The 13,580-nt window shown below is 54.0% G+C and overlaps 1 protein-coding gene across 3 annotated transcripts in view; it reads left to right on the forward strand.

Annotated features, from left to right (window-relative positions):
* The window catches only part of COLQ (collagen like tail subunit of asymmetric acetylcholinesterase), a gene marked incomplete at both ends in the record, with an annotated part of 64,275 nt that extends 60,074 nt beyond the window's left edge, over positions 1-4,201 (forward strand). For all 3 annotated transcript variants that reach the window (XM_079704571.1, XM_079704572.1, XM_079704570.1), the window contains 4 exons: positions 397-516; positions 852-972; positions 2,343-2,445; positions 4,132-4,201. In XM_079704571.1, coding sequence (XP_079560697.1) covers positions 397-516; positions 852-972; positions 2,343-2,445; positions 4,132-4,201 — 414 coding nt within the window. The remainder of the gene's footprint in view (positions 1-396; positions 517-851; positions 973-2,342; positions 2,446-4,131) is intronic.
* Between the last annotated feature and the right edge of the window lie 9,379 nt (positions 4,202-13,580).

Genomic DNA, 13,580 nt, shown 5'->3' on the forward strand with positions numbered 1-13,580 from the left:
GGATCTTCGTTGAGGCGCGCAGGCTTAGTTGCTCCACGGCATGTGGGATCCTAGTTCCCCAAACAGGGATCGAACCTGCGTCTTCTGCCTTGGAAGGCAGATCCTTAACCACTGGACCACCAGGGAAGTCCCCAAGTCTTTGTAACATTTTAAATGTTATAAATTTTAAACCACGGTAGATATTTTTATTTCAAACTCAGACATTAGGAACTGGATTGGGAAGATGTGGGAATCAAGACATTGGTCCCCACTTCAGGAGGGAGGCAGGAGTGTAAAAGCAAACCCCCCTTCCCACTGATCACCAGCCCAAGGTCAGGGATTGTTTCCTCCTCTGGCTCTTCCCCCGCCCTCCGGAGAAGTGTTTCCTGGAATCCTCACCAATGTTTCCTCCGGCAGATATTTGTGGTCAACAACCAGGAGGAGCTTGAGAGACTGAACACCCAACACGCCATTGCCTTCCGCAGAGACCAGAGGTCTCTGTACTTCAAGGACAGCCTTGGCTGGCTACCCATCCAGGTACGGGGCACGCAGCACACACCCCATCAGCAGAGGGACGCATCTCCAAAGGAAGGAGAGGCCTGGCGCAGAGCTTTCCATGGAAGTCTGAGCGCCCTCCCCCAGCCCGCCTCTGAGAGCTCGCCAGGCCCTGGCTCCCCACGTGGAGCTCTGCTCTGGGCGAAGGCTCCAGACAGGCTCCCAGCCCCGCACAGCCTTCCTGCCAACCACAGAGCTCTGGCTACGGGGGAGGCGGGCCCTTCCCCCACCGCCCTGCCCCCGCCCAGAGCCCCTGTCCCCGGTGCCCGGCTACCTGTCCCACCGTACCGGTAACCGTGCTGTGTTTCTCTGGCCAGCTGACGCCTTTCTACCCTGTGGACTACCCCGTAGACCACCGCGGCTCCTGCGGGGACGGGGTCCTGCAGCCGGGGGAGGAGTGTGATGACGGGAACGGCGATGTGGGTGACGACTGCATCCGTGAGTGGCCCCAGCTTGAACCGCCGCCGGGTGGGGTCAGGCCAAGCCCTGGACACCAGCTGTGCTGGTTTGGGACAGTTCTGGAGCCAGAGCTGGGCTGCTGGGGGGACAACCCTCCCCACTGAGGCCAAACGTGAGCCCTCCCACCGTCCAAGCATGGCAATGGGGTTGCTGTCAAGGATGTTGGCCCCAGAGAAGCCACCGGGCCCTCCCTTTCTTTTGAATCCTACTTCTTGGCAAAACCCACGTTCTAATCCAAATTCTTACCAAAAGATAAAGGTGATGCAGGGCTGAGAGGCAGACAGGAGAAGGCAAGAATCTGAATCAGGACTCACTTTTAGCAGACAGAGTCCTCATAGTAGAGCTCTGTCGGGGGGAGTGGGCGACTGGGCTACCTTCAGGCTTATGGATGCTACCGGGACAGGCAGGCAGCATAGGGCTGAAGCGTCGCTTTTCTTCTTCTTTTTTTTAAAAAAATCAAGTGACAAAAGCAGAGGTGAGGTGGAAAGCATGAGCTTTAGATTCAGACAGAGTTTGGACACAGGCTCTGGAAGCCACTGAGTCACCCTCAGTCTCAGAGAGGAGGCTACACGGTGAGTGGGGTGATGGAGGGCCTCACTTTCCCCACCTGAAAAATGGGTACGACCGCACCAAACGCTCAAGCCTTTAGATTCTGTGAGATTCTGTGAGCTGACGTGCGCATGGATTGTCTGGGTGCCGTGAGGACTCGACATCCCTTTACTGCATTATTTTTAAAGTCCTGCTGTGAGAAGCCAGGGCTGGGGACATGTAGGTGCAAAGGCGGGTTCCTCGCCAGCAAGGAGCTCAGAGGAGGATGAGAGTGCGCAGGGGCAGGCGCAGGATGAAGTGTCTGGTTCTCTCCGTGTAGCTGCACTTCCTGCGACAGCTCCTGGGCGGTGATTCCAAGGATGCTGGCTCTGCCTGGAGTCCCCCTGCCCCTCGTGGAGGTGACACAGCAGGAAGGAACTAATAGGGTCTCGAAGCCCTATAAAAATGAGGGTGGGTTCATACTCCTGGCCCCTCCCCTGGTGTGAGAACAGAGATCCCGTGGAAGACGGTCTGGCTCCCGAGGGACACAGGAAGCTCTCTGCAGACAGACAAGCGCCACCAAGGCTGTGATGTGCCCGGTGCTCCCCATCTCCCTACCCTCACCTCGCGGGAACCCGCGGTGGTCCTGCGACGGAAACAGTGTCCTCCCGTGGGATTGGGGTCTGAAGCTCTGTGGACATCCCTGCAGGAGGGTTCAGGCCCTGTGGGATGGTGGGGGGGCTGCTTCAGGCCACATGGTCCTGCCAGGCTGTCCCCCACTCCGCCCCCCTCTCAGGGCTTCACCTCCTGTGTCCCCTCAGGCTGTCGCCGGGCCTACTGTGGAGATGGTCACCGGCACAGGGGCGTGGAGGACTGTGACGGCTCTGACTTCGGCCACCTGACCTGCGAGACCTATCTCCCCGGGTAGGGACCACCTCGCGGGCTGTGACCACAGCCCGGCCTCCCTCCCTCCTGCCTACTCCTCTTTCCTTCACAAATATTCCTGAATGCCTCTGTGCTCCTGGGGCTTTCTGGACTCTGAGGTATGGTGACATACAACACATGCATGGTCCCTGCTCTCGTGGGGGGACAGTGCTAAACACAGAAACCCACATGCCACTCAGAGCAGTCGCCCGCCCCCAGCTCCGCCTGGGCCCTGGGCTGCAGCGCACCGTGGCCCCTGGATGAGCAGCTCCGTTGCTCCCATGACCACACTGGTCTCCTGGGAGTGGGTCTGCCTGGGAGGGGGGCTGGTAGAGGGGGGAGGTATCTGGGCATTTCAGAGACTCTAAGCATCTGTAACCTGAATTCTCTGGAACCACTGGGCAGGCCTGTGGGTACACATGAGATCTCACCAGCCTTAGTATCTAACTTTGGTGGCTCCAAGGTCCTCCCAGAAACCCCCAGGAATGTAGTCTTCCCTTCAAGCACCCCCTGCAGTTGTTTCTGAGACCCCTCAGTGGGTGTGCACGTGGCTCAGTATCCTGAGTGTCCTGGCCCCCACGAGGACATCTCCCAAGCCCCTGAGGGCCTCTACCCTGTGAGGCACGATCTCATGCCCAGAATGGGGTCTCCTGGGCTCCGTTCCCCCAGTCCTCCCAGGACCAGAGTTGCGTAGCTTGTAGGGAAGGTAGGGAGGCCGCTCCTCTCCCAGTCCACATCCTGCTTCTCCCTTGGCCCTAGAGTGGATCCCTGGTTCCTCAGGAGTCCATCTGTCCAGCCGTTCCCTCTGGCCCCACTCCTCTGTAGGCTTGGACCCAGGCCCTCAGCAGGGCTGGGGGACAGACACAAGGCCTGTCTCTCTCCTCCAAGGGGGTCTCCTCAATGCCCACCCCCAAACGCAGGGCAAACCGGGCTGGGGGAGCTCAGACCCCAAACTCCAAGCACTGTAGGCCGGGCCAGGACCCCACTGCATCTGTGTGTCTGTGTGCACCGCCCCTCCCTGAAGTAGGGAGGCTCCTGCCAGGCCCCTGCCAAAGAGCTGACGGAAGGAGACCACTGAGTGTAGACAGTCGGACCTGGGGTAAGGGACACGTGGAGCCCAGGGCTCACCCCCGCTCTCTGTGGTTACTCTTTAATCCCGAGAAGCCTCAGGGGATGCTTGCGAATGTGGGCGTGGTGTATCGATACAACACAGTCTCGGAATTAGCGCTTGGGCTTACAGACGCGTAGGCTGTGCTCTCCAATATGGCAGCCCCCGGCAACATGTAGCTATTTAAATAAAGTTAAATATCCGATTCTTCATTCACACTAACCTTATTTCAAGAGTTCAGTAGCCACATATGGCCAGTGGCTGCCACAGAAATAGTGCAGTGTGGTCTACTGGACAGCGCTGGAGAAAGGGCCGATTCTCTCTGAGAGGCTGCGTTCACAGCCAGGCTACCTACCAACCCCTTTCCCCGAGATCCCTCAGATGGACTCAAGGGGAGAAGCCCCAGAGGCCTGGACTCAGCTGCCCCAAGCCCCTCACCTTGGAGCCCCTCGCCCTTAGGAGGGTGGCAGTAGGGCAGCTCTCGGATGAGGCTTGACCAGAGTCCCGAGAGGCGGCCTTTGAGAACACGGCTGTGTCCTTGGGGCTCCTGCCCACTGCCCCGTGTCTGCCCCCCTCAGGTCGTACGGAGACCTGCGGTGCACCCCGTACTGCTACATCGACTCCACGCCCTGTCGCTACTTCACCTGAGGGCCGCCGGGAGGAGGCGGCTGCACCCACGGAACTGGCAGCAGCTTCTCCACCTTCGGCAGACTGACGTCACCCTGTCCTGGTCCGGTTTCCACCACCTTCACGCAACAGAAACAAGGACAAACTCTTGCTGCTAAGATATGCTTTTAACGCAGTCCGACTGGAAGAACCTAGGACCACTGCATCCTGTCTTAACCCCGAGTACCGGGCCTCCTCCACACGCCCATCGCGACCCTCTGGCCAGACCCCCGGCCTGCGGGGCCCTCCCTTCCGAATATCGTGGACTTGGCTTTGCACTGTTAGGCACACAGACTGTTGGAGATTGCTCCCGTCCACTGGGGGCATCTGGGGCGCAGGCCTCTCATCTCCTCTGACCTCTGGAAATGTGGGCATTCTCACCCGGCAGCTGGCCGGGGCTCCCCGGGCCTGGGAACCACAGAGCAGGGAAGTGGGCCTGTTCTTTGGGGGTGGCCCCCAGATCTGGGCCCAACTAGGGACCCCCCCGCCCTGCAGCTAACCACAGCCCACCGCAGCCTCGTGTGGATGCGGCTTCCCCAGGCAGAGCCCCAACTGTGAATAAGTACTGAGACTGCCGCCAAACCCTGGGGTGCTGGGGCGCTTGCCGTGTAGACGAAAGCAGAGCAGTGGCCTTCTTTTCGACGTTTCCCGAAGGGGCTGCTCTTGGGGCCTCCCCATCCCCGGCACCATCCTGACCTCCTGGCTCTGCGCACTTGGACCTCCATCCTGTGAATGTCCCTCGTGTCCATTTCTCCTTCAGGACGTTGGCTAGCAGGCCGGCCACTGGTGTTTCCTGAGTCCTTAGGAAACTGCCGCCTGGTTTCCCATCTGGGCCTCACGACTGAGTACATGCTCCGGGCAGAGACGGCATCTGTCCTGGGCGCCGGCTCCTGGCTGCCTGCTGACTCCCGTGAGCCCTGTGACCTCCCTCCCTGTCTTCGTGGTGCATAGTCTTGTCCTCGTGTGCGTGCGCCCGAGCCCCCGTTTCTACAGGATCGTTAGCCCTGCGTATCTGTGAGCTGCCTTTCATCACCATATTTCCTGAGTGAGGCTTAGCTTTGTTTGGGAAAGACGTCTTCCCCACGGCAGACCTCAGGTGGGGTTTGCCCACTTGCTACCAGATGGAGGGACACTCCTGGGCCTGTGTACAAGGCCTGCGTCTCGGGCACTTGGCATTGTGCTGGTGGCCAGTCGTGGGCGAATCAGCCCCGGGGTGGGTGGACACATGGGTCAGTCTGGCTCCCTCCGCCTCTACTGCAAGTCCCGGGCTGAGGTTCCATGGCCCACGTCTGTCCCATGTGAAGCCACCACCTTCATCCTGGCATCTCCAGATGGGAAATCAAGGAATAAAGGCGGTGTTCCTCCCTACTGTGGCTCTCTCTTCCCCGGGGGTTTGGGGCTGGTGTCCCAGAACTGCTGGATGGGATAAGGGCTCTGAAATCCAGTCTGCTTCCAGGCTCGACAGAGGGTTCTAGAATGGGAAGTAGTCCTGCTCCCTCAGGGACGAGGGAGGAAACTGAGGTCCAAGGTCACCAAGCCGGGTCTTGCTCACCCCCAGCCTTGCTTTATGATCTTGCATAGGACAGAATGGAGGTCCAGTACTGCCCTTGGACCTGGCCAAGAGTGGCCCAGTCCTGGGTCCCACTCCTTGGAGGGCACTACTCTGGCCTTCCTCTGGCCATGACCCTCCCCACGGGGCCACGGTGACACTTGCACACTCCATGTTGCAGGTCCCAGGAAACCCTAACTCTCCACCCGAGTGGTCCTGAGCCTGCTTCCGGGGCCACACAGCCCTCTCTCCACGCCTGTCTTCCTGACTGTGGCTCGCACACACCTGTAAGCATGAGGGGTGGCCAGGGACAAGCTGTTTGCAGGGGTGGTAGATGGAGCTTGGAGACACAGGCCACACATCCCGGCGTGAGATGGGCCAGGGGCAGGGAGGCCCGCTCTCCTGGTGCTGCCACAGAAAACTTTGAGGAATCTAAAGATTCCAGTCTTCATGAAAGTGTAAGCAGAACCTATTTAATGCGTAACAGTTTGTCAGTTTGATCCTAATGTAAATACTCAGATGTTTCGCGTGGGAGCCACCATCTGTGCTCTTGTCCCTGGACCCCACAGTATTAGAGGGGGGCCCGCCTCCAGCTACTTCTAGGGAGAGTTCTGAAAGGCGCAGGAAATGAAAGGATTCAAGGTCACATGTGTTGAGAATATATATAGTAATAGTCATTCTCCCCCTTCAGCGTTCTGAAATGAAAAGATTTTGAAAGATCGGGGAAGGTGGACCCGTGCCTCCCCTGAAACATTAACTCCGCGGCGTAGGAAGCAGCTTTGCCAGGAGCACGGGCACCTGTCAGCAAGCCAGGCAGCCGCAGAAACACCTCCTGGGATCACCTGCTGGTGGGAGGCCCCTGACCCGTTCATACTTGGTTCATCACTTCCTACAGCCTCAGTTTCCTCACCTGAGAGACTTGAGACAGAGGTTGAATTTTCTTCCAACTCGAACGGCTGGTGAGTGTGGATTCTGCCCTCCGGCTGTGACAGGGTATGTCCTTGGAGGGGTGATGGATTCCTTTGGCTACTCTCAAGCTGTCACGTGGCATGGCTGAGAATATGACAGGGCCTTCATCACCAAAGGAGGCAGTGTCAGTCCAGATGCTTTTGTTGGCAAGTAGCAGAAAATCCAGCTTAAGTATGATATAAACCACAGGGTAGAATTTATTGGCTCATATAACTCATAAGTTCCAGGAGTGGAGTGGCGATCAGGCAAGGTTCAATCAAGGCTTCCACTCCATTTCTCGGCTTGATTTAGCCTCTCAGCTATTTGCATCTCTCCTGTTAATTCAGTCCTTAGCGTGGTCACAAGCTGACTACAGTTTTCAGGCTTACATCTGGACCTTGTAACGTCCATAGGAAGAGAGAACATCTATTCCAGTGGCTCTCAATAAGTTTTTTTTCCCCCCAGGAGTCCCCAGCAAATCTTGCCTTGAGCCTTGTTGGCCTGTTTTGGGTCACATGCCCATTCTTGAACCGGTTCCTGTTGTCAGAACGCTGCCTGCTGATCAGATCACAGCTGGGTTCCTGAACCCAGGGTGGCAAAGGTTTTAAGATTACCCTTACTTAGCCCACCCCTTAGCCCACCCCCTGGGGATTCACCAGAAGCATATAGGCTGTGTGGGGAAGGGGTGGCTGCTGGACCGGATATATTGGGGAGCAGGAATGGGGCAAATGTGACAAACTTGTAAGCAAAGTAAGGTCTCTGAAGGGAACTTGGTAACTGAGATATAGGAACCAGTGCCTGGGAAGACGGTAGGACAAAGTTTCTGAGCATCTTGGGGCAGACACATGGGTCCCTCCATCACCCTAATAGGTAGGGGTGTGGAGGGCACATATGGGTCAAATTGCTTAAGATTCTCCAAACTTCCTTATCATCAGTGGGCCAGCTAACACCCCAGTGACTGCTTTACTTGGGTCGTCTGCCCCAGCCCTCCCCTGTAGTGGAGCGAACCAATTTAAATTTTCAACGAAACGCACATCTTCCATTTGTGTGGTAGCAATGGGCTCACACACAGCTCGAGGCCCCTGGCGATGCACCGAGGAGATTATTACACTTGAGCGGCCCAGCTACCACCATGGGCACAGAGGCTCCAGGGTGTGGGCTGGTCCCCCACCCGCATATTCATTCTTAACCATTCTGGGGGAGGTGCAAACCACACAAGAGTGATGAGTTAAGGATTCCCCATCCCACCTCATCCAACCCGCCCGCCCAAGAAATAGAGGAAGAGGACTCACACTGCCTGTATCAGAGGGGCATTCTCTCTTGTGGCTCACTTGAGTTCCTTTCAGCCCCAGGCAGCGGACTTTTAGACGAGTCTCCGAGAAATCTCACCAAAGAAAGGAAGCAGCTATTTCCCCTGCCCTCTCTTCCCCCTGCCCCACTCCCTTCACAGGAAGGTAAAGGGGCCCACGTCACAGTGAACTTCTGCCCCCAGTCACTTCTTCAAAGGCAATGATGAATTTTGTCTTTGATGTTCCAACCCATACACAGAACCACACTCCATGGGTGCCCCACCCCAGGTCACCCTCATCCAACACCTACCTAGATGGGAAGTTCAAGGCAGTCATCGTGGTCATGGGTCATCACTTGAGGCTCACCAAGGGTGTTGTGTCCTGGAGCAGTGGTTCTCAAGCTTTAGGGTTCATCAGAATGACCCGAAGGGCTTGTAATTCTGCTGGGGTGGGGCCTGAAAATCTGGGTTTCTAACAAGGTCCCAGGGGATGCTGATGCTGCTAGACCAGGGACCTAAAGAGCCTGGGGAGATGTCTCATCTGAGAACTGCAGAAGACTAGGCAAAAAACACAGGGAAGACAGTTGGGGACTTCGGGTGGGTGGCTTTTTTATACTCGTCATTAAAGCCGGGGGTAGGTCTATGTCCCTTCCTCTTGAATCTAGGTGAGCTTTTGACCAATAGAACACTGCGGTGGTGATGCCGTGTGCCTTCTGGGCTAGGTCATAAAAGGCCACACAGCTTTTCAGAACACCTGTCCTAGGGGGAGGCAGCCAGCGCGTAAGATGGCCTCCCTGAGATGGCCTTGCTACAGAGGCCACGTATGGCCCCAAATGAGCCTGCTTCCAGCCACCCACCATGCGCCAGACATGTAAGTGAGGCCAGCTTGGACTCGCCACGCCTGCCCATCTGCCAAGTGAGTGACCTCAGTTGAAGCCACAAGAAGCAGAATTGCCCAGCCAAGCTCTGTTCTAATTCTTAACCAAAAGATTCCATCAGATCAAATGGTGGTTGTTTTAAGCCACTAAGTTTCGGGGCAGTTTGTCGTTTAGCAATAGGTAACCAGAGTGGCGCTTCGGGTTGGAAAGGGTAGGTTAGCAAACTACACGCAGTGAACAGAGTGAAGTGCCCGCCTAGAGGAGCCACTGGCTTGGGCTTGGCGCCCTCTGCAGGAACCACGAACACAAAGCTGTCTTTCTTATCTGTTGCGGACTTTTATCCCTCTGGCCAGGAGAAAAGCCAGAGAGCCCTGAGGGGCCTTAGTGATCATGCAGCCCAGGGTTCTCAACCAAGGTGGAGACATGGGGTCCATGGAGGCAGCAGACTGATTGCAGTAACTGCCCCAATTCCCACACCTCCCGGGATCCAAAGAACTTTGCCACTCCTCACATCGATTGCTGGGGTGTATCTGCCCACCCGCCCCTCGATTCTGAACTTGGCCCTGTGACTCGCCTTGGCCAGTGAGATGTCAGCAGTTGTGACAGGGGTAGCCTCCTCTCATCTAGCTCCTCTGCTTCTGCTGTGACAACATGCCCAGGCCAGGCTGCTGAGGATGGGAATCATGGAGTCGACCTGAGCTGCCCTAGCTGTGAGGGCGGAGGCCATCCTAGACCAGCTAAACCTGTCAAATCCCAGGCACAGGAAGGAGCCCAGTCAAGACCAGAGCTGTCCAGCCACGTCCAGCCTAAATTGCAGAATAAACGCTTATTATGTTAAGCTTCGAGCTTTGGGATGGTTTGTTACACACTGTTGTGGTGGCAATAGTTACCTGAGGATCAATAGTCCCTTAGGTGATGGACATGCACCACCGCTTCCCCACTGAGAGTCCTGGCTCAAGTCTCCCATTTCCACCGGGAGACATGGGAGCCGGGTGTAGCATAAGCAGCAGAGGATTCCTGGCCTAGTTCTCTGAACGCATAATTGTCTTCAATCCAAATCTACGGAGCACCCAATAGGTCAAAGACGCCACAGAAAATTTAAAAGGAACGTGGTCACTTCCCACGTAGGGATTTACAGCTATCCGGGCGCCAAGACCACAAGATAGGCGTGGGCATCGCTGTATCCAAGGTGCGGAGGGCAAGCAGGAGGCAGGACCATTTCCAGACTGTGAGTGTCGACTGGGGGTCAGAGGTGTACACGTGTCCTTCTGTGCAGCGCGGCATTCCAGGTGGAAGGCCTCCAGTGAGCTAAAATGACTAGGATACACGTCTAGGGATACAGTTTAACCCCTGCATGGTTCCCAGACCCAAAGCTAAAAGCCTGCCTTTCCAGACCCAGTAAAATGGCCTCAGATGCCATGTGGCTTGCTGAAGCCGCCCTTTAATTTTGAACTTCACACCTTTTAAAACTAAAGTGTACATCCTAACGATCATAAACACCAAATTAAAAGGGAATCAATTTAGGTAATTAGGCTTAAGCACAAAGGATTCTTAAAAGAACCCTACATTTTTCACTGATTCCTAGATTGATTTCTAGTAAGAAAATAAAACCCACCAAGACATGAAGTGTATTGCTGACCTTAATTTTTTACTTAAATATAGTGATCTTTTAAGAGAATAAACCAAAAACACTTTACAGCAAATACTTTACATAAATATAAACGTGCATGTCTACCTCATAATTAAGCAAAATAAACTTTCAGGCACAAGATTTTAATAATCATTTAAGAATGAGACAATGAACCCAAGACAAAGATAACAGGAGCAACAAAAAGACATTTCATAACGCTTCAATTTGTCTTGTCATCCAGCCTACTGGTTAAGGCCTGAGTTTCGTGAATCCTACCTTCCTCGCCAACTGGAAATATTCAATTTGGCTGTACCCAATGTATATCCACATAACAGACGGTTACTCTCTCAAAATAATGTAATAAATACATCACACGCACACACACACCGCACACACACCCTACTTAACCAGCCTCTCAAATAGGGAAGTAATAAGGATTTTGGAATTTTCAAGTTTTCCCACCACTGAAGCACATACATATTAACACCACACATAGAAAAATATGACTCTGCTACAGAAATGAGTGGCATCATGAGAACCTCTAGCTTGTTAAGTTTCCCCAAATCATGTCTTTACTGTGGCTTGCTTGCCATGGCTCCTCAGGTGCTTCGGACTTAAGTCTTCACACCTCGCCGCTCGAACCACAGCGCGGCAGACGTTACACAGAACAAAGAAAAGGCAATTTTAACAATTCAGTTAGAGACTTCAAAACCATGAAAATCAGCATGGACAGCTTCCAGCTGTCTCCAAACACCTGGAACGTTTCCTCTACGTCTGCCCTCTGTGCTCCACTGGCTGGTTCTCTGCCCCCTTCCCACCAGGCTGTGAGCATCTACAGGTCTGTTCCTGGGCACCCTCCAGGGAACAGAGATGACCACGACGGTGCCTGCTTTGAAGGAGTTCGCACCAACCAGAGCTCGAGCAAGAGGAAGGTCCGTGTGTGCACACAGTACTCCAGCTGGTGAAACCAACAGAGGAGGAGTCCATGAAGGGGGCACCCACAGAGACCCCTGAGTGGGGCTGGGGGAGGGGAGAGTGTGACAAGGCACGGAGGCAGGAAGAACAAGTCCAGTTTGGCTGGCAGGAGGGCACTCGTGAGAAGTAGTTTACGCAGGCCAGATTCTTCATTTCCAAAAAGAAAAGATTCCTTACTCTGCTGGGTAAAGCTGGAGGGCTTGGGGAAGGAACCGCCAACAGCTTTTGTGCAGAGAACAAAACGGGAGCTGTGCTAGCAGATGTTACAACCGTGCAGGGCCAGGCAGGACAGATGACGGGGAGAGGGTCTGAGCTCAGAGAGCCTAACTCACCAAGCCCACTGCCACCTGCAAGCACTTCCTATAGAAACAAACATCTTGACCCAACTGGCCCCAAACCACAGTTCTGTCTACATATATCAAGACTCTGGGAGGGAAAAAAAAAAAGAAAGACAGAGGCTTAAATAGATATTTATAGTTCAAGTTCCTGGAACCTGCCCCAGCTTGAGCAAGTTAAGAGCAGTGAAACAATTCTCACATCCAGTAACAATTCAAGTCTCCCAACCATGATCTTTGGCTTCCCTGAGCTTTCATTACCAAGGAATTAAAATGCAATGATCAGTTCATTATCAGTAAGTTCCTACCTGCCATGAAATCCACTGAAGTCTCATAACGGGCTGAGAACCCAGCACAGGGCACTGGCGTGGACCCCTGAGTGGCACGTGGCAGAGTGGCGTGAGCGTGCTGCTGGCCCCCCTTCTCCAGCTCACTGGGGTCACTGTGTGGGTCAAACAGGTGACTCTGCAAGGCTCAACTCTAAGCCCCCACCATGGATCATCTAATTTCTTTCTAGGTCCAGACTGCTTCCCTCCACTAGCTGGGGAGGGAGAGGCCACCTCGAGGAAGAAAAATCACTCTTAATGTTCTTTATACCACTGAACCAAAGGAGACAGAAATTTCTCAGGACACAGTCATTCAAATTACAGAAATGGGCTACTCCATACTAATTATGGGACGGCTTATCACACATTTGCTGCATACAGAACATTTACTAGTCACCAGTTTCCTGCAACAACAGATTCATCTGGAAACTGCACACTGCAGAAGGCAACCTTGTGACTTTCTTCTAGTTGCATATAAAAAATACACATCAGTTTAGGGGTCAGGCACAAACAGTGGTACAAAAGCATGAACAGAAAAACCTTATCAAAACATGTGCTCCTTTCACACTGCACGACTCCTATCCAGATTCTGGTCTGGAAACCGGTGGCCAGATCATTTGCTCAAAGAGGCTTCTTTACCTCACCTCTCTTCCACTCCTAGTCCCCCACTGAAACCTACTGAGAGAAACACACTCATTATGGATCCACATGGAACTAAAAGTCTCATATTTAATCAAGTCACATGCATCAGCACAGCGGCTGCTGGTTTAATCTGCTCCCCCAGCCTCATGTACTTAGGGACTGTTTGGATCTAAGCTGGAGCTAGAAGTAGCCAACACTTCTTCCTTTTGGAATCCAATAAAAGCTCCAATGCACAACTGTTAAGTAGAACCTCTGGTTCTAGTAAGTGAGATTCAGGGGCTGGAGCGGTTGGAAAAGCCTGGACTGGGGGCAAGACACTGGTCCTAAACCAGCACTGCGCAGACGAGGGGCTGAGCCAGCAGAGCTCTGAGGTCCCCCCAGCTGACCCTCTTGGACTCCATCCTGAAGTCCGTTTCTACACAGGCTTCTCAGGCTGGGTCAGACAGAACTTCCTCACCACTTTGTGTCAATAATTGAAAGTGGTTTAAACATGCGTCTATCCTGCAGTTTGAGGTTTCCCTCTCTGCCCACCCCTCAAAGACTGTGTTTCATTTCACTGGTGCAGACCATTTGGCCAAGCTGGTGGCTGCTGAGGTTTACAACTGGATCACTGGCTAGGTGAAGAAATGGCCTTTGAGTAACCTAAACCAGGGCACGTTTGTCTGTTTTTCGTTAACAGTGTTAACCAAATAAGAGATATAAATTCTGTTAGTTCTGCTATAGATCTACTTAAAACTTTGAAACGTGACATTGTTCAAAAATAACACGAGAAAATCACCCATCACCGCTA

This window comes from Hyperoodon ampullatus (assembly GCF_949752795.1).
Source record: "Hyperoodon ampullatus genome assembly, chromosome: 5".
In the NCBI taxonomy this organism is placed as follows: Eukaryota; Metazoa; Chordata; class Mammalia; order Artiodactyla; family Ziphiidae; genus Hyperoodon; species Hyperoodon ampullatus.